This window comes from Talpa occidentalis, unplaced genomic scaffold, assembly GCF_014898055.3.
Source record: "Talpa occidentalis isolate TD23 unplaced genomic scaffold, MPIMG_talOcc4v2.1, whole genome shotgun sequence".
Taxonomy (NCBI): Eukaryota; Metazoa; Chordata; class Mammalia; order Eulipotyphla; family Talpidae; genus Talpa; species Talpa occidentalis.
In genome coordinates, this window is record NW_026555331.1 from 17,918,223 (window position 1) to 17,945,174 (window position 26,952).

Here is a 26,952-nt window from a genome sequence, read left to right on the forward strand (position 1 = left end):
AGAGTGGTTTTGGGAGATTAGCTCGTGGTGTGTGCTCACCTCTGTGGCAGGGGTTGGGTACACAGTCAGCCAGCAGGTACCACAAGGTCACTCTGATCTATAGCTTGGGTTTGGGGTTTCAGGAAAACAAGTAGGGGTAATTTCAGAAAGGAAAGGTGAAAAGGGTGCTGAAAATAAACTCAGCCACCTTCATGATTTTGCCAAGGTAACAACATAGTTTCCATTTCCTACCAACTCTTCACCCCTTCCTGACATAAGGCCTTGAGAGTTAGGTTTCCCGAGCTCTGAGGCCATTGTCCCTGGTCCTAATTCTTTTTTTTTTAGTTTTATTTTTTTTTAATAAATTTTATTTTTCTATTCCCCATACAATTGCAACCCCCTTATTTTGACCCCAATCCCTCCCCTCCCCGCCCCCCCACCCCCCATAGAGTGTCTCTGGTTCATAGTTTTTTGTTGATTTTGATTTTCACTTTCGTTAAGGGAGAATTCATTTGCCCTGGCCAAGGCTCACTCATTGCTTGCCAATGTGCCTCTATACAACCCCATGAAACTCCTGCCACCCCCGACCTGCTTTGCCTGCCTGGGGGTCTTTTTTTTTTAAATAATAAATTGGGGGTCTTAATTGGAACACAATAGCTGGAGGCTTTGGTAGCCTCACCCCAAGGCCATTATCACTGAAGTTTTGTCCCCTGATTTGACACAGCATTCTCTGCTTTCCAAAGTAGTTTCTTATCTGAGTCATGGCTGATCGTTGGATGCTGGAACAGGTGCTGTTGTTCCCATTTCATAAATAAGGATGTAAGGACTCCTTGCCCAAGGTCATGTAACTCATTAGTGGCAGGACTTGACTTTAGAACTTGGTACCTCAAGTCTCTTTATTCTGGCTCCTAGCATTGCTGCTACAGTAGGAAGGGATGGCACAGTGCCGACTGTGAAGGGGTTTGAAAATGGAATGTTCTAAAAAGGATCAAGTATTTTTCTTAAATTATGGATTAAGGCAGCAAGGGTGGGGTCTGAGGTCTCATAGTTCTCAGGAGACACTTCATCCTTGACTCAAATAATGAGGGCTAGAGCTAGATTTGCTTTTTTTTTCCCTCTCCCAGTATTTTTTTTTAAATTCTCCATCACTATCTCTTCTAAACAGTGACACTAAAGTAAAAAAAAAAAAATTTAAAGATTTATTTATTCATCCATACAAGCACTGGGTACAGTCAGAAGTGCGGGAGGGTGAGAGAATTCACCAGAGCCAGGAACAGAACAGGCAGACTGACAAAGAAATACACTGCTGAGGGGAACAGCGGGCAGCAGGAGAGGTCTGCGCACATGTGGGACCCTTGCCCGGTGGCCAGGGATCAAACCAATGCTGCAGAGGCTGCGGGCAGCTTCGCAGCCCAGTGCTCAACTGCTGCGCCACCAGGGGAGGCCCTAAAGTAAAATTTTAAAACATTTTTCTGGGTATGAAAATCCTTCATATTCACCATAGGAAAAAAGTCCTAAGAGCACAAAAGAAACTAAACATAACATATAGCATATGTTAGCATTAGCAGTATGTTATCTATTCTCAATGATTTATCAGCTAGGGTTGCTCCTTGGTCTCTTACTGGTTATTGACAGCCAATGACTATGTCGAAAATGAAAGCTATATCGGTTTTTATCTTGGATACCCTACCTGTTTACCATAACCCTATAAGATGGTTATTAACAGTGACTCCATTTTCTACATGAAAAAAATAATTACAGTCCAGAGATTAAATAATTTCCCCAATGTTACCCACTGGTAATTGATGGAGTAAGAATTCAAGCCCAAGTTCAGATGATGCTGATGCCCACTCTTGTTGCTAAACAAGTAGGTTACAATGATTCTGGACTTTATGTAAGTAACTTGCTGCACCCAGAGTATATAAATCCTTCTAGCAAATCTTAATGGTTGTTTTGATCTTGATAAAATGTTGATATATATATTTTTTTTTTAATTTTTTTTTAATTTTTTTTTAAGAGGCATGTATTTATTTATTTGTTTGTTTGTTTGTTTGTTCTGGGTACAGTCAGAAGCGCGGGAGGGTGAGAGAATTCACCAGAGCCAGAGCGGGGAGCAGAGCAGGCAGAAGGACCGAAGTACACGGCTGAGGGGAGCAGCGGGCGGCAGGAGAGGTCTGCGCGCCATGTGGGACCCTCCTCCGGTGGCCGGGGAGCAGCCGGGGATCGAACCGGCGCCACAGAGGCCGCGGGCAGCCTAGAAACCCAGCGCTCAACCGCTGCACCACTAGGGAGGCCCTATATATATATATTTTTAAGTGCGTGTAAGCACAATGAGCAATCTGATTCTCCTTGTCTGCAGCACTCAGTGTAGAAAAGATGGGAAATCAAGATGGCAACAATTACCTCTAAGTATTAGAAGTATCACCCCGTTCTGTCAGTCCTGCTCCTATAATTTGTTGATGGTCTCTGTTGCCATTAGAATCATTAAAAAAACACCATTTCTGTGCAAGATGAGAGGGTAGAGGCAAGTTAACTGGAGAACTCAAACCTTGTAGCACATTTCTTAAGTTATACACATCAGCCTTTATTACTGCTTATTGGTTTTTCCCATGAACTGCTTTTAATTTCATTATTGCCATGATGTTTTTTATTCTAGTTTTTAATACAGTCTTTTAATAAGGTTTTCTAGTTTTTCTTCTGTAGTTTTGTTTTGGTGTCCTGATCTATCTAGTTATTCCCTAACAGTTCATGGATCTTTTCTTTTTCTTGTCACACTGTGGAGGCTGTTCAGCCACTTTTATTCTTAGTGTTTAAAATTTTTCAAAACCATTCAGAAACACTGCAGTTCTTATATCAGCTGAGTGTCAATGTTTCCTAATTAGGATTTCATTTGTCAGGGGATAAAACATGATCAAATGTTTCTCACACAAGTAGAAACAGGTAAATACTCTTACTATTTGTTTCTTTTATACCAAGGATTGTAACTTATACACATTTTCTCTAGTGCCTGAAACTATGCTTATTACCCTTTTACATATGAAGAAACAGGCTTTTGATAGGTAATGGGTTTGAGGCCACTGGGTAAAAGAATTTGGGATTGAAGCCTTTGTACATTTGGTAGAGTTGAAATAATGGTTATAATAGTGACTAAATGCATTGATTGCTTTATACCAGCAAGTATAGGTACTTTATAAACTTATCTAGATTTTACTTTTAATAAAGTTGTAGGCAAGCATAATTTTAAAAATTGGTCATTTTATATATATATATATATATATATATATATATATATATATATATATATTGCTATCCTGTACACATTTTTTTTTTGAACTGAGGTTATATTAGTTTACAACACTATGTCATTCAGGGCAAAGTATCACATCTCCCCACATGCACGACCTCACTCCACACCCGCCACCAAGGCTCCAATAGTCCTCTGTGCCGCCTTCCCACTGCTTTCTCCCCACCTCCTCTGGCAGCCTCGATTCCATAGTCAGATTTCCAAGGTTTATTATCGGCTTGGTTTTGTTTGACCCTTTGTTTTGTTTCTCTATATTCCACATGTAAATGACACCATCTGGTATTTGTCTTTTTCCTTCTGACATTCCATTTGGCATAATCCCCTCTAGTTCCATCCATGTTCATCAAAATGACAAGAGTTCATCTTTTTTATAGCTGAGTGTTATCCCATTGTGTGTGTGTGTGTGTGTATGTGTGTGTATACACTATGTTTGTTATTCTAATTTACCCCTCTATCCTTGGGCATTTCATTCATTTCCATAGCTTGGCAATTGTAAACATTGTCATCTTTAAGAAATTGTTCAAAAAATTTTGTTGTTTACTTCAAATCTTATAAAGAGCATGAATTCAAACTAAAAGTTTATTAAATCTCCTCCCAGTACATTTATATACAACACTAGGTCTTTTGCCAGTTTCTTCTAATTAAAAACATTTCCCGGGCCTCCCTGGTGGTGCAAGGGGTTAAGACACAACCTATGAAGCTGTCCACAGCCTCTGCAGCATGAGTTTGATCCCCAGCTAGGGAGCTACCCACATGGCACAGCAGACCTCTCCTGACTCATCCACTGCTCCCCTCAGCAGTATACTTCATTCAGTCTGCCTGTTCTGCTCCCTACTCTGTCTTTGGTGAATCCTCTCACTCCCTACACCTCTGGCCTATACCCCAGCTCTTGTATGCATAAATAAATAAATCTTGAAAAAAATAAAATAAATAAAACATTTTCCCCCAAAGAAATCCACTTGTTTCTAACTGTGCTCTGGACTTGATTCAGAGCTGTTTGGATTTTCTCTCACGTTGATCCTTGAGACGCCTTTCTGGGCAACTCTGGGTTAGATTCCCTCTTCCTGGCTCCTGTGTCCTCCTGCTTGGTTTGACATGTCACATCCTTCAGGGATCTTCTGAGAAAAGGAACATGGCAAGCATGCTGTTGAGAATCTCCACATCTCATCAAGTATGTATTCTGCCTTTGTACTTAGTTGAGAACTTGATTCAATTTTTGAAAGCTGATAATCATCTTCCCTCACAATTTTGGAACCTCTAAGAATCTTCTGGTTTCCATTATTGTTTTCGAGGAGACAGAAGTCATTCTGAGTCTTGATCATTAGTATAAAATATCCTTTTTTCTTAAAATTATGGAATCTATCCCCTAGTGTTGAGAAATTGCATAATAATATGCTTTGTTGTGAGTCTATTTTTATATATTGTATTGTGTGGATTTTGTGGATTTTTCTAAAATAGAAACTCATGTCATTCATTTCTGGGTATTACTTTGAATTATTTATTTGATTTCCTTTTATCCCATTTGTTCCACATTTCTCTGGCTGCTATTTTTGAGATGATAAATTTCCTTCACTAGTTCTTATTTTTGTAATCTATTTTTCATTCTTTTCATTCTTTCTTCTAGTACATTAATTTTCTCTTTCAAGCTTTTATAGCACTCATGATTGCTACTACCAATTCAAAGTATTTTCTGAAATTTTTATAGTAACCTAACTTATTTTTTGGATATAATGTCTTTGTATATGTTTTATTGAGGATATTAATGATAATTTTATTTCTCATCTTCCTCTTCATATTTATTTCTTCCAAATTTCCTTTTGTTTGTTCATTCTGGTCTCCTTTTGTGTTAGGTATTTTTTCAAATATCTAGATTTTAGGCTCTTTGCTTATATTTGAGTGATTGGCTTAAGCCAATATGAAAACTCTTCATATATGAATTAGGCCTGTCAATTACGTTTTTTATTATAAGATGTACTAGTTAGAGGTCTTAAGAACCAGGAGGAAAGTCTTGTGTCAGAATAGCCGGTCTTTTTTTTTTTTTTTCCTCAGCCTAGGTAATTACTCAGAAGACACAATATTCAAACTCTAACATCTGATTCCGAAGTCTCTTCCTTATCCACTCATGAACTTCCAGATAAGATTCAATGTTTGGATATATTTTATTATATTATCTCTAACAAAGCTAGAATTCTAACTGTAGATTTTTCTAGGAATTCTCATTTCTGAACGTAATTCTTCTAACCAGAAATTACCTCTCCCCTCGAGTTATAGTCTTGTTTGTTTTTATTTTTGATTTTTTTTCAACAGATGTATTAGAGCATCTGAAAGAATACCTGGTGTCTTGTAGCTGCTCTCAAAATAATTGTGAAATGATCTAATATTCAGCATATCAGGCTTTCTGCACATATATAGTAGAATGGGAAGCCCCCCAAGTTCCCAGCCCTTCAGTAGGGCTGTGATGGATGTAGACTTACTTGTTTATGGAAGGCAGTCATGCAAACCAAAAGTCAAATGAGGTTTCCTGTTTCTGGAACATCTTAGGACAAGAGTGTATTTCCTTATATTCCCACCAGTAGTTATTATTGATGTGGCACCGGCCATAAATTGGCCTGAAAATGGCAAGTGGAAAGAGCTGGCAGCATGCAGAACTGGTTCTCTTAGGAGCTCACATCTACTTGAGCGTTCAGATGGCAGCATTTGAGATCTGGATTTAAACCTATATCCTTCTGACTGCTTCCCAGAGACAGTCCCATCTGCATCTTTCTCTTGACTGGTCTTTTTGAACTTAGAATGGAAAGATGTCCCCAAGGGCCAGCCATTGTTGCCTCCTTCCCTCCTGACTGGCTTTTTCTCCTCTTTTTCTCTGTGTCTACCTACTGGTCTCCTTCATTGGAGGGGGGATGATGGGGAGAGCTTGACAATGCTGAGCCGACCTTTCAGGAAGAATCAACTCTCAAACCAGAGGAATCCACTATTGGCATAACCAGTGCCCTGTGGTGGGGTCTTTGTCCTCCATTTTGACATCTGGTCTCCTGTTCTCAGGGAGGGCTCAGTAGGGTCAAAATTCCCTGAAAGAAGCATGAAGAGAGCAAGAGCACAGCACTAAGAATTCTCCCCAGAATCCAATGAGGCAGACTTGCTTAAAGATAATGATCCAGAAAAAAAACTTATGATACACTTTTAGCCAACAATGTTGAGTTTGTCAGGAGAGGAAATAAAAAGGGAATTGTACAAGAAAACAGGATAGCTGTGAAGAGAGCATGTGTCTGGAAATATTTAAATGAATGCTTCATTTTCTAGGCACAAATAATAAAAATAATTTTCTAGTTATAAAACTATCAGCTACTTAGAACTGAAAGCATAGTGTTGTTTTCTTATAAATCTGAAGTTTTAAAAAATTTTGCACATAATTTAATATGTTCTAGTGTTATCCTAGTGAAAGATACTATTAGAAATTTAGGAATTTAAAAAATGCAACCTCATTTCATTTCCTTTATTTGAAATTTAAATTTTTGTTTTTGTAGAAGAACTGGGGTGTATAGCAGAGGTACGGGGCATGAGAGGATTCAACAGAGACAGAGTGGGAAGCAGAAAAGGTGGATTTACTGAAATATACTGATGAGGGGAGCAGCAGGTGAGACGGGAGAGGTCTGTTGCGCCATGTGGGTCAGCTCCCTGGCCGGGGATCGAACTCAAGTTGTAGTGATAGCACTGAGAATTAACCCCTAGGCTACAAGGGAGGCCCCCTCTTACTTTCAAAACAATTTTACTTATATACTTGGTATGTGTGTGTGTGTGTATATATATATATATATATATATATATATATATATATATGTATGTATGTATGTATTTGGAAAGTAGAAAGAAAAACAATTACTGGTAGACCCACCTTTGAAAGGCAAACCACTGTTAGTATTTGGCTATTTTCTTCTAGTCTTTTTCTCTTTGTGTGGTTGTTGGTTCTGCAAAGTAGTCATGAGGCATTTTGCTTGCCTTTTATTAGGGCTTTTTGGCTTTCAGTTGGAGTTCACTGCGGTTGTGTTCTGATAATGCATGTCTGTGATTTACTCTTTTCTTGTCATGAGGCTGAATAAGCAGTGCTTTAGCTCTTGACTTAAATAAATTCTCTATATGCTTTTAACATAAAACATTGTTCAGATTAGAAAGTGAATAATCCTTAGAGCAAAGAAGTATGATGTTTGTTTTACAACCACTTAAAAAAATCAGATGTAAAAAAAATCAGAAGCAAAAAAATGGCTTGGGGGAAATGTGTATAACAAAGATATGATGGTGAAATTCCTGAGATGGGAGACAGTTTCCCAGTGGTCCTGGAACACATTAAAGATGTCTAGTAATATTTATTAAATATACAATAATTATTATTTGATGTAACAAGGTGGTCTCAAGCCAAAGAGAGAATCTTTTTATATACAGACATGAAAGAACTGATTATAGTGCAGCATGTTGCATTAGAGGCACTCCTGAAATGAGAATTTACTCTGCTCCTGCCCGCCCCAACTGGTCACCACCAGAGGGACCTTCTCTAATATCACCAGTATAACTAGGCAGCCGGACTGTATCATTTGAATGAGTTTCTAACCTCCACTGACTCAATGAATTTATGATTCTCGGATCAAATGCTAAGAATATAAGGATCCAAAAACCTAGAAGTTACCTTGATTCTTTATTTCCCTCCTGGCTCACCACTAGATAACTACCAGGTTTGATACATCTTGTCTTAATCATGGATTGATAACCACCTGTGCTGATAAATCATTTATTGAAATATAGTTATTTTCATTAGTTTATATACTGTCTATGGCTCCTGCTTTACTAAATTGCAAAGTTGGGTACTTGTGAGCAACTGTATGGCCTATGGAAACTGTGTGTGAGTGTTTGTGTGTGTGACTTTATTCCATGGAAATTTTCTTCTTGAGAGTTCAGAACTATTATAGCAGCTCCTCCCTTGGACCCTTCTGGCAGGAAAGAGAAAAAGTCCTCTTGGTAATTCTCATACAATTGCAGAATTTTGATTGGACAGCAAAGGTCACATGATGGGACTAATGTAATGTGCTGATTGGCTGAGGGCCAGGTCACATGCTTAAGCCCTGAATTAGGAGTGAGATCCCACCTCTGCACTGTAAGGGCCGGGAAGGGGGCTATTGCAGAAGCAACGTGAATGGAGGTGGACATGCATGAAACAACCAGATCTACTGAGCGCACGGTGAACCTTGACCACCCGCAACAGCAGGTGCAGTCAGTATGGGGAGGCCAGCAATCAGTACCACAAGGTTGGGGGGGGGGTCCTGGTTACCTTACTCAGTTCTTAATTCCTACTAGTCATTAGAATAATTTCCTGCAGCCTGGACTCTTTGAGGATCAATTAATTTGGGATGATCCCTGGTTGGCCAGATATGCATGATTTTAAAAGTTCTAATGTGCAGCCAAAATGAGCTATTGACTAGGTCTAGGTCCTGACTTCATTTACTAATACAGTGACCTTGGGTAAATAATTTAATCCCTAGGCTTCAACTTCCTCATTTGTGTAATAGGAACAGTGCTCTTCACCCAGCAAGATTGTTGGGAGGACTAAATTAGGTGATATATGTAGGGAATAGTGCTGAGTGCTAGAATAAATATTAGTTTTTTACAGTGCCACAATCAAATACCACAGACTGGGTAACTTAAACAACAGATAGTTATTTTCTCCAAGTTCTGGAGGCTGGAAGTCCAAAATCAAGATCTTAGCAAGTTTGGTTTCTCTTGAGACCTTTCTCCTTGGCTTGTGGGTGGCTTTTTCTCCATGTGTAAACATCCCTGCTGTCTGTTCTTATGTGGAGCACTGGTTATGTTGGATTAGAATCCCTCTTATGACTCTATTTCATCTAAGTACTGCTTCAAAGTCCCCATCTTCAAATATAGCTACTTTGGCATGAAGATTTCAACGTAAAAATCTTAGTCCAAATAGATCTAGAACCTTTGATTCTTTGTTGAGAATTCAGCATTCCATTACCCATAAAAAAACTGACACATACACATTGAACCTTGCATACATTTATAGGATGTCCAAGATACCGGTTAAACATCTGAAGCAGCCTTGCAAAGGAAGACAGATGCCACAAAGCTAGGTAAGGAAGGTGTATGTAAAAGGAGAGGGGCATCCCATGCCTGTTCATGCATTCAACAGTCATTTGCCTTTGTGCCAGGCACTGGCTATAAAAATGAATGTCACGGGCAAAGCCCCTTCTCACATGCCATTAACATCACCCTTCAATATCAGAGTACCGAGTGCCCTATAGTTAAAATAACGGGATGTTGTTTGCCTGGGAAGCTACTTGGGTTATGTGGTCAAGATGAGGAGATGATGTTTAAGTGGAGGCTTGAATAACAGGAGTCAGTCCTGCAAATGGGGGCTGAGGGATTATGGCTGATGAAATGCCTGCTAGTTTGGTTTATTTTAGTATCAGCTGACAGAGCTGCCTCCCCTCATACCAGCTGCTTCTCAGATTTGGTTCTGCTGCCTGCAGAACATGAATTCAGTCCGCTCTGAGATAGGCATGGCTATTGTGGATTGTTTCCCTAGCTTTGGGTGTTTTTCCCTTACCCTCCCGGTTGAATTGTCTCAGTCATGTGTTCAAAGGGGTAAGAGCCATCACTTCAAACATCACCTCTACATTCTTATTAATATTATCATCACTTCAGTCTTTAGCCTGAATTAGAGTAACCATATGGCAGGGGGATCAGCTTTGGTGGTAGAGCAAATGCATGAACAATAATTGTATTATAATACATGCTTCCATAGCAGTATACTGGGTCTCTGAAGATCTAGAAATGTCCCAATGACCTGGATGGGAGAAGACTTCCCCTAGATGCTGTGTCCTAAAGGTCTTTACTTAAGATAAAATGCATAATCCTACTGTGGCTTGCAGGCTCATGCCACCTTCTCTAACTCTACCAGGAGAGGCTGTGTAGTTCTAGAATTTAGGTTGGGTTCAATTCATTCTTGTGTCTTATTCTGGGGTCCAGGTTGAAGGAGTAAAGCCCCTGGGGCCTGCTCTTTTTTGGTTTTCACAAGTACATGAGAGGCCAAACCAAATTATATAAATGTTTAATTCTGATGCTCAAGTCTTAGCTACTCAAAGCATTAACCAAATTAACTCACAAGACCAACACCAACATCATTTTCTAGGAGCACTGTTCTCCTCCAGGGAAAGGGAATGAATACTTACCAAGTAGTAATTTGATTTATCCTAGCGTGTAAAGAACTTAGAATGTGCCCATATTGGTCTGCCAAAAACAATAATGTAATTTTAACAGTCTTACTATAGGGAAGGGGAGAGAAGGAAGTAGGTTAGGTGAGCAACCGAGTTAGGGGAAAACTGTTACAGAGGGCAAGAATTGAGCATATTGTGGGGAGCAAGTGGCTAGTTGAAAATGGGGAGACAGGGAAAAGCTTAAGGATTCATTTCAAATGTGAAACATGAAGTTAGGGTGGCGCCATGTTCCTCGTGTCTTTTGATACCAGCAGCCAAGGAGACAAATGGTTGGATTGATAGGCTTTCTCTGATTTGAACTTTATGTACTTGATTTCTCCTCATCCTTCCTAATCTTAAGGAGACATTCAGCTCTTAACAGTTGGTGTTTACTATGTTTTAATGGCTGTCATATTGAGAACTGACTGGAAGCATCTTTAGAAATAATTTACACCACTATAAAATGAATTGCTAATCTTCCAGAGTGTGTTCTTTAGAATTGTTTTTGTTTTTGTATACCAGCCAAGAAGATCTAGACCAATAAGGAAACTGGTAAAATATTTTAGAAGCATCGTCTGATTTGAAAAGCTAAGTTGGAATATAAATCCTTTCTCAAATATGCAATCACACTGTCTCTGCCATTTGCTTCTAGTTGTGTTTCTTTAGCTGTCTTTTAAGTCAGTATGCATGTGTGTGATTAAGATGTCCACAGGATGCTCGCCCACCGGGGCTCAGCTGTGGGACTCATGTGAGGAACCCAAGGACTGGATATATGTTAGCCTCTACCAGTTTTTATTTAGCCTGTAAATTATGGGCTAAGTATTTAAAGGGACACAGGTAATGATGTGATAATTAACAGCAACAACATGATTTATCAGATGCCTAACTTTGTGATGGCGACTTGGAGAATTAGCATACTGCTCTGGGTGGTACAAATGAAAGCTTTGGAATTTCAGGTTCAGAAATAGAGGAATGGCGTAGAATAGGTCAGTTTTTCATAGGACTTACACTGCATCTTTTGTTTTTTGAAAGATTTATTTATTTATTTATTTATTTATGCATACAAGAGCTGGGGTACAGGCCAGAGATGCGGGAGGTGAGAGGATCCACCAGAGACAGACTGACTGAAATACACTGCTGAGGGAGCAGCTGATGAGAAAGGAAAGGTCTGCCTCGCCATGTGGGTTTCTCCCTGGCCAGCCGGGGATCGAACTCATGCTGCAGAGGCTGTGGATTTCTTTATAGGTTGCATCTTAACCCCTTGCGCCACCAGGGAGGCCCCTATTTTCTTACTTTTTGAAGACCTCTCATCATTACTTTCTCTGCAGCTCTTTACTCCTACACTGTTACCCCCATTTCACCTACAAATAATGATTAGTCTGGTTATTTTAAGTCAGTGGCATAGGAGTACTTAAAATATTAGTTTTCATAGACACACAGGTAAAAGAAACAAGACACTCCAAGTTTCTACAAATTTTTTTCTTTTGCTAACATAGAAACACGTGTGCAGATACACATATACTATTTCTTATCTAACTTCATAGACCGTTGGCATTAGCACTCAAAAATGCAGGGAAGACAATATTAAGATAAAGGGTAGGCCTTTACACTGCGAACATTTGGTCAATGAAAACTCAAGAGGCTCTCTGTTTCTTTCATGTCACTGAGGACCAAGCACATTTTAATCACCTCTCTCTCCTCTCTGGGTGGATGGGTGGAAGCAACTATTTCAGTGGACCGTGAGCTTTGTTGGAGCTGATTTATTTCGGAATCCCAATATATCTCCATCTCCCTCAGAGATAATCGTGGGTCTCTAAAAGCTTATAACAAAAAATAACTGTGATTTGTGACACAGAAGCAACCTGGTGAGGGGAGAGATTATTCAAAGATCTGACAGTTATCTAAAATAACTAAACAGAAGGTGACTTTGGTAAAAGCATATCTAAAATGTATATGGAAGCCAGAGGCTATAAGAACTGTTCTTTCGGAGAGTAAACATTTGATAAAATCCCTAACTATGGAATTATATTTAACTGTTTCTTTAAAATGTAGATAGCTAGAGCACTAAAAACAAGTACAGAAAATAAAATTTCTGGCATCAAATTTGTGGTTCCTTTTCAAGTGACATTTTAACATTGGGAAGAAAGACACTTTTTCAAATTCATGCTGTTATTGTGGACATTTTCAACTACCTGCACTGTCCACTTTGTAATCACTGTCATGTGTGGCTAGTGAGCATTTGAAATGTGGCTAGTGTAAGCGAGGAAATTTCAAGTTGTATTTATAAATTATAATTGTATAATATATACCTTATATATAAAATATATAACACATTAAATATATTTAATATAAATTATATAAATATATAATTAAATATTAAATATATAACATTAAATATATGATATATATTTTTATGTATAACTTATAATTATAAATTATAATTAAAATAAACACAGGTGGGTATTGGTTCCCCTACTGAACTGTGTGGCTTCAAATGATTAAACCAGTTGCTTTGGGGTATTGATCTGAAACTTATGGTGCCAACTTTGATGATACCGTATCAATTTTCTTAGTAAATCTGAGAAATGTGGAACTATTTCTGAAGGGGTCTTTATATAACTGTCAATGACTTCACCGACACTTGCTTGAGCTTTATTTATTCTCACATCACCACAGTGTTAAAATTGCTGATCCTCAATCCACAGATCTGTCCATTTCCTTTGTTACAGCTCTTCTTTAGATAGGAATTGTGAGACACACACACACACATACATACATATTTAGTATAATATGTCTCTATCAGATATGCGTTGTGACAATCAAATGAAACAAGGGGTACAGCCAGTAATATGTTTGTTTGCTGAAATCACATTGGGTTTATTTAATAATTAACAACTTAAATGACAATTATAAAAATTTTTGATCTCTTGACTCATGGTTGCAACCCTACAGTCACAAAATATAAGCAGCTCTAGAGATCACATCTCCATTCAAGACAGTTCATTTAAGAACTGTCTTTTACTCATTAAACTTCTGCTTAGGTCCCTCACCCATCTGTGCACAACCATTTGTAGCTGCAAGTGAGGCTGGGATATTGATTATTGGCTTTGTGACTGTATTGCAGCAGGTGGCAAGTAGGAGAGCATGGAGTGTTTAGAGGACCAGACATGTATGCCACAAAAAGTTAGAAGCCCATGTGATGTGCAGATTACTTCCAGAGAGTACACTTTGCTGAATTTGAATCCAGAATATAATGATTAAGACACCTCTATTAATCAAAGCACTATTTGGAGAGTGTCTGCTACATGTATATTATACATGAGAGAGGTGTGAAACAAGAACAGTGTCCTACAGGAGCACCTCTAGCTAGAAGTAAGCCATATTCAGGAAATTGTGAACAATCCATCTCTATTTTAATAGCTGATAATGGCACTTTGAGTATATTTGCTCTAAGGTTATGCGTTCATTTAACAATACTTATTAGGTGCCAAGTGTGTGTAATTATTTAGTCTTTGCAGGCACACAGATGAATAAGACAACCTCTATTCTGCAGAAGACAACCAAGTAAATCACAAATTTCAGAACAGCTCTATGATCCTATGATTTAACATGCTTTTGGAAAATGTTACAGTTAGGTTGCAAGCAACTTATGTTTACTCTTCTGAAAAACAAAGATGTAAGTTACTCATGAGAAGGGCATGGCAGCAAATAGGATTGAATCAGGATCTTTTCATTACCCTCTATTCATTCCTTGAACAATGATTGAGCACTTGCTGTAGAGTAGTCGCTTGGCTAGGCGCTAAGTTTGTAAAGCTTAATAATACGTAGTTTCCTTCGGAGATCATAATGTAGTATATACAGGTGTTGAAGTAGAATATTGGGCACCCGAAACCTATGCAATGTTATAAGCCACTGTTAATTCAGTTTAAAATGTTGTCACTTACTTCAGAGAACCCCTAGTCATAGATTAGGCAGACATGTTCATAAATATTTGCATGAGAGAGAGAGAGAGAAAGAGAGAGAGAGAGAGAGAGAGAACTTATCATTTAGTAGGAGATGAATTGCCAATACTGCTTAGGAGAATATAATGGGTGTAAAATCAGTTAAAGCTTCATAGTGGAAAGGAGAGCATTTAATATTTCCTGAAGGGTTATTCATGCAAATAAGAGAAGGAGAGCATATTATGTAAAAAGATCAATTCTGACAAAGTGAAGAAAAAAAGTGTCTGAGTAGCTGCAAGCATTTTCTCCTGGATGTTGGGGAGGTACCCTCAGTGAAGGAACCACAGCCACCCAGCAGGCTGTGTGATGTTTACACAGCATCTGTGTTCACAGCAAAGCTCAGCAAAAAAGGAATATTCATCTTGAACGAGGCACCGTCCCTTGTTTCACTGCAGGGAGAGAGAGGTGTGGATGAGAATTGAAAGGACTGGGAAGCAAGCTAGTGACTTCTTTTCAAATAAGATCCATGTGCTCTTGCAAATGAATGTGGCGATGCCAGTGTGTTCCTTGTCTCTTCTTGCGTCGTCTGGAGACACAATGAGGCCTGGCACTTCTAGATAGTCTGTCACTGGGACCTAAGTCACATCATTCCCGGGGTCAAGTGCAGGAGGGCCCAGGCAATTTCCGGCAATTGAAGTACTTCTTCTGTAGGTCAGATGGGGGCCTTTCTGGAGAGCATACCCTTTCCAGGAAATTTCTAAAGTCATCTGATACTCTTGCTATCATGATCTATTTTTTAAAACACATTATAGCTGAAAATCACAATGAAATTATTGAAAAACTCTTGAACCTTTGAATAAAGAAAATATCTTTGGAATATCTCCTTCCACTTACTGGAAGTAGTAGGGGATTGAAGTGAGATGGAGGGGGATTTTGCTTGTATTTAAATGTTATTTTATTGTAAAATATGCATCTTTTACAAAATGTATCACTATTTTTTTTTAGCCTTATTACTCAGGGACATTAAACGTTTCCCCATTGTTGTACCACTGTTGCCCCATCCATCTCCAGAACTACTTCATGCACCCAGCTGCAGCTCTGTAGCAAGCAATAGCGCCACATCGCTTGCCCCCAGCCCCACATAACCACTGTTCTCCTTCTTGTCTGTACGAATCTGACTGCGTGTCTCAGGGAAGTAGGCTCATGTAGGCTTCTTATTTCATTCACCATAGTGTCTTCAAGATTTAGCCCTGACATCTTATGTGTCAGAACTTCATTCCTTTTTAAGACCGGAATAAATATCCCATTATATATGGGTACCACGTTTTCTTCATCCATTATGGCACATTTGGGTTGTTTCCACCTTTTGGTTATCATAAATGATACAGTTCTCAACATGGATGTTCGAATAAGCCCCTGCTTTCAATTGTTTAAGTTGAATTGCTGGATGAATGGCAATGCTGTGTTTAAATTTTTGAGCAGTCACTACGTAGCTGTCCACCATAGCTACCCCCCTCTGCAGTCCCACTAATCATGCACAAGGGTTTCAATTTCCAAGGGAGTGGATTTTTGCAAATGACAAAAAGATGGTGCCTTCAAAATGGCATCTGAAAACAGTGCTAAAATGGGTACATTTGCAGGGAAAAATTTCCCTATTAAAATTTTTAAAACAATATTTATGGAATTTGTTTGGCTTTTAACTCCTCATTTTGAAGAATTTCAGTATTAGCAGCTTTACATGAAAGCGACAGTGACAGCATCAGGTACAGACCACAGGCAGCCTGAGGTGTCAATTCAATAACCAGAAATCTCTAAGGCCTGGGAGCGGCCAGAAAGATGAAGAGGGTCTCAGAGCTGACCTGTGAGCTGCTGAGCCTATTAAATTGAGTAAATAACTTTAGTGAAAATAGGAAAGGGTTGTGATGAGGACAGAAAAGGGAAAGCAAACGGGGGCACCTTTTACATGATAAGCAAAGAAATGGAGGTCACAGCTTGTAACAGGCCATTTGAAAGTTGCTTGATTTGTAAATATTAGAGACATGAAAGAAATTTCAGGAAAAACAAAGCAAAACCTGTCAGAAATGGTTTTAAATAAACACAAGTGCAAAACACAAGCACAAAAACCTAAATCAAACACAGGGCTTGCAGGCGAGGAGGGAACAGCTAGGGAGGATTAAAATATTTGTGTGAAGAAGGAGGCTACGTGGGTGGAAAGTCAAAAAACCCTATTCCACCTCATGTTTATAGATATCTTACACTTTGAATACTAGGTAGTTACTAGCAGAGCAAAGTCTCCTTCTGATTTAAGGCCTGATGCTATAAGGAGAAGAGGTTGCCACTTGACTCAGCAGCTGCAGTCTTTCTTAAATGCTGGTTCTAGGCTGGGAAGTGAAGATCACAGACCAAGAAAAGCAAGGAATGCAGCTGCCCCCAGTAGCTTGCAGAGGTGGTTCGTGAGGCAGACACATCCATTAGGTGGATACTTTTCTACAGGGAGGAAATGAAGCACCAGGTATTGGGAGCAATGAAGTGTAGTCTAGGCTTTCCTGTGTAGCCAGACTCCTGGGAGACTTTCTAGAGGAGAGGGGTGAGCTAACACAAGGGTTTATAGGAGTTTATAAGGGAATGTATATCTGAAGAAATGTTTCCTAAACCAAGACCTGAGGGATAATTAAAGGAGATTGCCTCCCAGAGAAGGAAGTAAGATTGGGAAGAGGGAGAACATATTTCTAGGATGGAACAAAGGTGAAGCCTTTGTGATGTCTACCTTGGGAGGAATAGCAGGTCCTCAAATTATATTGTTTCATTATGTCCATGAGAAAGGAAAGCTTCCAGGCAGACACTGAATGAAACAATGTTATTTGAAGATCTGTTTTCATTATCCTTGAAGTCTCAGATTCCAAGAACCTTTGGGCACCTTAAGTGAGGAAATACTGGTCTGGAAGCTACCCGCAGTTGAGTAGTATTCCTGGGCTATGAGTTCTGGGGCCAGAGGCTTCCAGGGTCTTGCTGGGAAGTATGCATTTTTTTTTCTTTTAATGTGTAGACCTGTTTGTATTATGCCAGCCCCCATTCCACCTCCTTATACCAGCACACCTTGTTTTAACAATCAAATTTCCGATATATTTAATTGAATAATCATTGTAAACAGGCTATTTGGAGATGGCGTTAGCAGTAGTTAGCCTCATGCTCTCTCGGGCTTTGTTCTTTCTGCTACTTCAACTGGACATTGTCTTTGATTCTCCAGCATCTGCTCTGTCCCTGCCTTGTTGAGTAGCAGCAGTGTGGTTTGAGATATTGACCTTAGTAACTGCAGGTCTACGAGTTGAAGGAGAATCTTCTCTTCACTGCCAGGGTTTTAGTTTAGTAATGGGGTGTAGTTTACTTTGGGTCAATGAAAAAAAATGGAGGATTAAGAGAAAGAAAAGCTTTGTCATCGAAGGTCTCTGTTATGAGAACCAGCAGCTTGTAACTCTAAGTACAACAACTGGGCCTAAGAAATGGACATCGGAATAGAGATGAAAAAAATCCAGGGTCCTTGATCACATGACCTGGGAAATCAGCTAATACTAAACTTCCACTATTACTGGGCTTCCTGCTCTGGAGGTTAATGATTTCCCTCGTTCACTCCTATTTGGGTGTGTTCATCTGAGGCTTGAAATCCTGTGCATCTTATATAAGTGACATCTCTGCCCTTCAGCAGACACCTGCATGACCTTTGTGACTATAACCCTTTAAGCCTAATTTCTTTTATCTGTGAAATGAATATTATTAGATTTATTCATGAGGTTATTTAAGATCCAGCAAAAATCCTGAGGGAAGAGGTGTGAATTAATTAATACACGTTGAGTGCCTCCTATGCATTGTGAAATAGGTTGGTTCTTGGTTTCAGGAAGTTTAGAGACTAGAAGAAAAATTCAGATAATTTCCATGGAACGTGGTATAAATAAGGTCACCACATGCATATGGGTCTTTGTATAATCAGTATTTTAGGCTCATTCATTCAACATTTGATCTAACATGAAGTATAGGCAGAGATGGGAATGAGAAAGGAGATAAAGGAATGTGTATCTGAAGAAGTGTTTCCTAAGCCAAAACCTAAAGGATAATTAGAGTTATTTGATGCCTGAGGAAGGATGTTTCAGGCAAAGGGAAAAGGTATGAAATGGTGTGTGTTGGAGGAAGTGAAAAGGAGGTGTGTGGTCAGAGCAGAGTGAACAATGAATAACTTCATGAGATGTGAAGTTGGAAAAAGGCAGTGTTAAAGATTTTTGGATGACCTAAATGTAAAATGAAGCCACTAGAAAGTTTTCAGCAGGAGAATCTCATGATCCATGTACACACGTTTTAATGGGCTTTCAGGCCCAACTGAGGAAGAGCAGTTGTGGATGGATGTGAGGGCCTGGACCCCGTGATGGCAGCAGAGATGAGACCCTGTGATGTGGATGAGATTGCCGCAACATTTTGAGCATAGAACTTACCAGATCTGATGGAAAAAGAGATTGGCAACTTGTAGATGGTGTCGGGATGACTCCTCAGTGTCTGTCAGTCACTGGAAAAGGGATATTTTTGCTGCAAAATCCAAAGTTCAGTTTTGAACCTATTAAATTTGATGCATCACTGATCCATTGAAATTTAGATGCTTATTCTATCTGCAGCTCACTAGAGATCTAGGCTGGAGTTAAATTGTATGTCATTGGCATGTTGATTGTATTAAAAGTCATAGGAATGGGACAAGGGAGTGTGACGAGGACACCTTACCTCACTTCTGAGAAACTGCCCTTTGTCCTTCCAAGGTAGTACATTCCTTCAGAAGCATGGTCAAGATGAGAAAACCCTGGCCTGGAAGGGATGCTGAGTAAAGGGAAGAACTTTAAGAAATTGCAGAAATCAGCTGATACGAAGAATGTTGACAAAGCGGGAAAGTGATGATGCTAAGTAAAAGGACATTATCAGTGGAATCTGAGTGAAATGGATTGGGGTGGGTGGACGGAATTTAAGTTCTGGTCTTCTCTGAGATAAAAGGGAGAAAGGTATAGGAGTTTAAATTTGAAAGGTTGGGTCATAGGGAGATGAGATAATTTATTGCCAGACACCTCAAAATACAGGTGGCTGTGCATGTGCACACACCTGGGCTTCATGGAGTCATCTGAGGAGAATGTCTGGCTTCCCTGTAATCCCTGCTATTTCTGTGATAATACTGTGTACATAGGAGGGGCTTGGTAAATATTTGTTGAATTAATAAAATAACCCTAGAATGTAGCCTTTATATTTTATCTGTTGGGGGTATCCATGAGAGGATATGAGCAGAGTAACAGCTGAAAAATCAGAAAGTGCAGGCTCAACTCTCTTGAATCCTTCACTCTTATCTGCCCTTCTCCATGTAGCAGTAATAACTTTTTTCAAATCACTAGTTCTTTCATCTGCCTCTTCTATCTGATTGTAAGTTCTTTGAAGGTAACATCTTTTATCTCCTGGATCCATGTCTCCAGGTTCTAACCCAGGATGGCACATAGTACATGCTCAATAAATACTTAATGAACAAGTGCAGGAGGGTGCGCTTGAATGGATGCTTGAACACTAGAGAAGATTAGAAAGGGGGAGTGAGTGAGCAAGTTTCTGGATGGAGGCAGAGATACAAGGTAAATCACAGAGATTGAAATAACTGCGTGTTGGGGAGGCTGTAACGAAGCTGCCTAATTTGGTATTCTCATCGTAGTGTGGGAATTAGTAACTTGCTCAAGGTCACACAACTTGGAACTTAAGATTTCTAGATTTGCAGTTAAGTCTTTCTGACTTCAAAGCTCAAGATTTCCCAGGCTAACACCTCACCAAGGTATTTTCCACCTTATGACACCACCTCTCAACTTGAAGATGCCTTATTTCTCCCCCAACCTCCTTAAGCCAGATGAGATATATCACATAGCACCTTCTTTATGTCATTTATTTTCTGAGTAAATATATTTGCTTCTTTTCCTAGCTCTCCATTGTGGTTTGAATCCACGGGGTATTGATCACCCTCCCCATGCCGAAGGTATTAAACTGCAGATTGAAGGTGAAGGTGTTGATACTCAGTCCATTAAAAACAAACATTTCCAGAAGGTGCTTGACCAAAAAGGAACTCCCAAACGACTCCAGGCAGAAGCTGAGACGACTAAGGTATGTGGTGATCCAATAAATTAAAGCGATTCTGATGCAGTGGCTTTGACTATTTTGTAGTCCAGCCACAGAGAAGACTTGATGGTGCTCTCACTAATTACTCTTATATGTTCAGCTAAATGAACACTGCTTCTTGATTACAGATGGTAAATGAAAATACTGAATGTATCTCCTTTGGAATGAAGTTGAAATGTGTGGCCAGTGCTATGTCATGAGGCCCTGAGTGTGCTGTAGTATGAGCTCTAGAGAAGAACTTGGAGTTAATGCTGAAAGATTGCTTTATGTGGCCCAGATTTACCATTGTATGATGTTGGTCAAATCAGGTGACTTTCTGAGCCTCAGAGTCTTCATCCATACAATGGGTACATAGACATTACCTTCCACATTAGGGTGAGCAGGTGAGATAATACCATGCATGTCCAAGTATTTCGTAAAAGATCCAGTGTTGTGGATCCAGTGAAGGACTTTTGTTGACAAAGACTGTTAATAATAATTGAGACTTTATTAAATCTATACGTCTGTCCAGGTGCTGGTTGAAGGACTCTTGCTGTATTTAATGGCTGTTCATGATCCCCTTAATAATTCTATGGCGTAGACTCTAGTAAATAGGACCCTAATTGATATAATTGCTTTTATTTGTTTTGTTTTGTTTTGCTGTAGAAACCTAGTACTTTTTACTCTTTAGCCCAGATGTAGACACAAAATACATGGGTAAACTTAGAGTCTCAAGGCAAGTGATTATTTAATAAGGACAACCTGTTTTAAAGGCTGTCCACAATGGAACTGGCACTCTGGATTTTTTGTCTGAAATCAGTGAAGATGTTTATGTTGGGGGAAGAGTTTTGAAGATGTTCATATTAACTTGGTTTTTGGAAATTGAGAGAACTGGTTTTCATTTGGCATTTGGTTTCCCCCCGTGTGCATTCTCTGTGAGAGAATTTTCTTTCAGATGTTTGTAGAGTGAGAATGAATATATGCATGCCTCAGAGAGCAAATGTTGTAGTCATCCTAGAGAAACCTTAAGTAGAAAGGTAGAAATGTCACTTTGCTGTCATACAATAACCACCTCCCTTCACTAAAAAAAAAAATGCCTTCCAAAATATTTTTTTTTATTTTATATATTTTTACATCATTTTTCATTTTTGCACAATGTATGCATTTTCATCTTGGATGTAGTCCCCATACACTTCCCACACACCTTGTTTTGATCCTACTCCTCGCCTCCCCATAGTGTGTCTCTGGTTTATAGTTGCTTGTTGATTTTGATTTTTACTTTATTATAATTAGTCTTTTTCCTGGTCCCTTATTGAGGTTTTCTAAATTCCTGCTATGAGTGAGACCATCTGGTATTATTCTTTTTCTTTCTGGCTTATTTCACTGAGCATGATCTCTTCCAGCTCCATTCATGTTACTGCAAATTGCATGAGTTTATCTTTTTTGATTGCTGAATAATATTCCATTGTGTATATGTACCACATCTTCTTGATCTAATATAAACTGATACAAAATAAATTTTTTTAATTCATAGAGTTTTGAATAATTACCCTGTGTTACATCTCTTCTTTAATGTAGATAATTAAAAACTGACAGTTTGTATGTAAGTGGGAATGATTCCCAAGGAAAATATAACAGGTACTTTGTACTAGACACTTTAGGTCAGGAATGGTACCTCACAGAAGCTGGATGATGACTTAAGTTTATGGTTGGTGAGCAGAGTTGAAAATAAGTGCCATGTCATAACATCTAGCTCTCCTCAATCTCTGCTGCCACTCTGCATCTTGAGCAAGCAAACTAATGTCTAAGGGTCTTCTTTCTCACAGAAGATAGTTTGTGTCTTATCTTTTCAAGAGAAATATTTAAAAAAAATGAGAAAAAGAAAATTAAAATTATGGATATTTGTCTGATTTTAATTCAACTTGAATTAAGCATTCCAGATGATCTCTTATTTGTAAAACAGACTGATAACTAAAACAAAAAGATTCAATTCTGATATGTGTTTGATTACTTCTGAATTATATGGACTATGTCATATTGTAGTAAATCTGGATTTTTCATGTGGGACCACATGCCTTTGCCTCTAAGATCATTTCGCACATGCTGACAATATACTTCACTGGGAATGAGTAGTCTATAATGAACTTTTCCTCAGGACTAGACTACATATTAACAACCAGATTCACTGAGTTTATTTAGATCATCTACAATGAAATCCCCAAACAAATATTTTGAAAGGGGATTCTTCGCGATTTCACATTGACATCTTATTTAGGACTAGAAAGTTTTGTGAAGTTTGGGTTAATTCATGTTTTCATGAAGGACTTGATAGCGGTGAGCACTGGGGGCACAGAATTTAAAGAAGTAGCACTGTGTGCTCACTGCAGACCCACAGGGTCACCTCCCCTGGAGTTTCTGTGGCACACACAGTATGCGCTTGTTTTGTGCATGTGTATTTAGAGGGTCATTGGAGTTATGAGTTATCTGCTTTCTTGAGCAAATAATTGAATCTCTAGTAACTTGACTTACTTTAAACTTACCTTAAAAAAAAAAAAAAACCTTCTGGCTAGAAATGCATGCATGTAAACTCACTCAGTAATGTAAATTAGTATAGCTTTTCTGGAAGGCCAATCTGATAGTTATCAAAATTTTAATTGTGTGAAATTTTTGTGCCAATAATTTCCCCCGGAATCTTGTCCTAAGGACATAATCTCCAGATGTACAAAGCTGGTTGTTGGAGAATGATCACTGCCACTCTATAATGTTAAAACATTAGAAACAGCCTAAATCTGTCCATTCATAGGACCCTGGGTAAAGAACTGTCATGCATACAATGAAATATAACCTCTCTTTATAGAGGAAGAGAAACCTTGGTACATTTCCTAGTCTGTTCAGGCTGCTATAACAAAATACCATAGACTAGGTGACTTATAAACAACAGAAAATTTTTTTCCTCACAAATCTGGAGGTTGGGAATTCCGAGATCGAGATGCCATGCGATTCATTTTCTGCTGAGGGAATTTTTCCTGGCTCATAGAAGGCTGTATCCTCCCTGGCAGAAAGGGACAAGAGAGCTCATGATCATCTTTAGAAAGACACTAATCTCATTCGTAAGGATTCCCTCCATCCCAAAAGCCCTGCCTCCAAAAATCATCACATCAGGCATTAGGTTTTAAGTTACGAATTTTTGAAAGACCCAGAAGTTCATTCTACATTAGTCTCTATGTGGGATAATGAGGGTGATCATTCAAAGTGTAGAGGGGGTGGGCCTCTGCAGCGCCGGTTCTATCCCCGGCTGCTCCCCGGCCACCGGAGGAGGGTCCCACATGGCGCGCAGACCTCTCCTGCCGCCCGCTGCTCCCCTCAGCAGTGCACTTCGGTCCTTCTGCCTGCTCTGCTCCCCGCTCTGGCTCTGGTGAATTCTCTCACCCTCCCGCGCTTCTGACTGTACCCAGTGCTTGTATAAATAAATAAAAATAAATCTTAAAAAAATAAATAAAGTGTAGAGGGGGAGGGCAGGTTACTGTACAGTGTTTATAACATCCTGTTTATTTAAAAATGTCTTTCTTTGTATAAAGGCATCATGGAGTCTAGAAGATTTTACTCCGTAATTTGAGCAGTAGTTTATGTCTAGAGTTGAGATTTGGGGGGAATCTTTCTTTCTCCACCTATTTATTTTAAAACCCTTTTAGATTGCTCTGTTAACCTCAGTATCTCAACAGTGACTTCTATTAAGCTGGTGTCTTGCCTACTAGGTTGCTGCACTTCCTCCTTTCCAAGACTTTCTAAGTCTTGCTATGTTATATTTGCCAAGGGAGCAAGTGAACTTGGGCACTTTGTTCTTGCATGTGCCTTGGATTGCAGAGGCCATATTAGGAGGTGTTTTGTGTGCTTGTCTCTCTTCCTGAACTTTTTGGCATCTAACAGCTCTGACCGGGTGTTACATTATGTTTCAATTTGACAGTCTATCTCTTTGCTACTGACTGATTACACAAATCAAGTTCCCCATATGTGAGGTCCTGTTTACAGGCCTCCCACAAGAAACCTGGCTGCAGCTCGCTCTCTTGCCTGTGGGCTCTGTCATTTTGAGTCTGGCCACATGGGAAATTGAGACCAGTGCCTCGGCCTGTCACCAGTTCAGATCTCCAAAGGCATGGTGAGCCTCATGCCCCTTCCCTGTGGTGACTTACTGACACCAGGAGAGATGTTCTGTCTTGATTTCCAGCTTGTCCTTAATTATATTTTAAAATGCTTTAAAATTTATATTCTAGTATCTTTGAGTTTCTAGAGACTGGGTTGAGGAATTATAGCATAAGCTTAATGTACCATCTTGCCCCTGAAATTTGTAGGGCTTTTATATTGCTTTTATACTTTAATGAATCAATCTCCCCGTGTCTCTATCTCTATATCTCTTGTACATCTCTACATATTATCCATTCTGGAAAAAGCCATCCTTTTTGCATTTCTTATTATGTGTTTCTTGGAATCCTTGGCCCTAATTCCCCAAAAGACTGGAACCCTAATTCCAGTAGGAGGTTGTCTGTACCATGAATTGCCTATGGTTCTTATAGACAAAGGCTTACTTTTAAACCTTACTGTTGGACAGCATTTAATCTAGTTGAAAAGAAAATAAAAGGATCCAATTTTTTGGTGTATGGATCTCAAAAGATAGTTACCAGTGTATAAGCCAGAAAGAAAAAGGAAAATATCAGATGGTTTCACTTATAGAAGGAATGTAGGAGAACCAAATAAGGGATCAGGAAAAAAAAATAAATATGATAAATTAAAAAAAAAAATTAACAGGCAGCTATGAATCAGAGACACTCTGCAGGGGAGGTGGAGGGAGAAGGATCAAAACAGGGGAGAGACAAGCACATGGGACTATGGTGATGGTGCACAGGTGAATGGGTGGTGGGAATTCTATGGGGACTATACTTGAGAGCAAATATTGTAAAAAAAAAAAAAAGGATGAATGATGTAAAAAAAAATTCTATGTATAAGATATTTACCAATGTAAATAATTACCAATGTCCTAAATGCCCTTGAGCACTTAGGAATCCAGAGAGAAAGCACACACGCTGCACCACAACTGCTGTTGTGAGTTCAAGACAAAAATGATGTTAACTTATCTTTACAGGCAAGATGGCAGGGACAGCATTTTCATTTCATTGGGAGGCCCAGAAGTTAGGGTTTTTTTGCCCTAACAAAAATCCCCTAACAGGGATTTTTGCCTCCTCGCCCACACAGGAGCTGCCACAGGTGAGGGCCAACGTGGGATGAGTCTCCTTGACACCGAGCACACAGCTTGTTTCTTACCTGTCTTTTTTTCTTTACCCTCCCAGTTATGTTGGCCCAAGTAGGGAAACTCACAGCTCCTGGAGGCCAGGTGTAATTCTGCATGGAATTTTCCAAGATAAACAGCTCTGTGAGAAATTGAGGTCTTCCCCAGACAGGCCCAGACCTCATTAATTGACCCATTCCTCACAAAGTAGTAGCGATGGGACTGCCAGAGCAAATATTCCAGAAGAGGCAGAACTTGACCTGTGTGTCAAGTAGGAGTAAAACTCTAACATGTAGCAGTTAGAATAGAAGGAGCCCTTAGTGATGAGGTCTGCCACCCTGAGCCCAGGTGTGGCAGCAGGTGCACAGGTATGCACACAGCAGGCTCTGGATAGTCAGGGTTTCTGCTATAGAAACTGACATTGGAGCAGTAGGTTGGGGCCAAGTTGTATGAGATAGGAATGTTACGGTGAGGAGTGTGGATTTATTTTCTGCATGCGCTATCCAGTATCATAACCCCTAACCATGGGTGTCTATGCAAATTTATTCAAATGGACTAAAATGAACATTTTTTTCTTTGGTCATACCAACCAAATTTCAAGTTGACATGCTCCATTAACACATGTGTCTAGAGGCTACTGTTTTAGATGTCACCAGAACATCATGGGAAGTTCTATTGGATGATGTTGCTCTGATCCGACGAAGTTTTCTGGGTACAGGAAAAAGATGAAAATTGAAAATTAATATTGTCTTTGACCCCTGTCCTTGGCCTGGGGTGGGTGGGGGTGCATATGCATTGGTTACAAGAAAAGTGTGAAATAAGGGTCTGTTTTGAAAGTGATAGCCCTAAGTGTTCTGAAGTTTGGAATTTGTGTTTCCATGGCAACTCTGGCTATGGGGCAAGATCAGCCTATCAGCAGGCAGTGTCTGGGCTCTTCTTGGAATTAGTGGATGTGTCCTCACAAGTGGCCTAAACAATACATTGAGAAATGGGAAACCTTCATTTCTACACTGGATTCTCTAGCTGCTCACAGGGAGC

General features: G+C 39.4%; 1 protein-coding gene across 1 annotated transcript in view; it reads left to right on the plus strand.

The window, feature by feature from the left end:
* SAMD12 (sterile alpha motif domain containing 12) overlaps window positions 1-26,952 on the plus strand; it is a 193,088-nt gene that overhangs the window by 12,386 nt on the left and 153,750 nt on the right. The window contains exon 2 of the mRNA XM_054692800.1: window positions 20,461-20,639. Coding sequence (XP_054548775.1) covers window positions 20,461-20,639 — 179 coding nt within the window. The remainder of the gene's footprint in view (window positions 1-20,460; window positions 20,640-26,952) is intronic.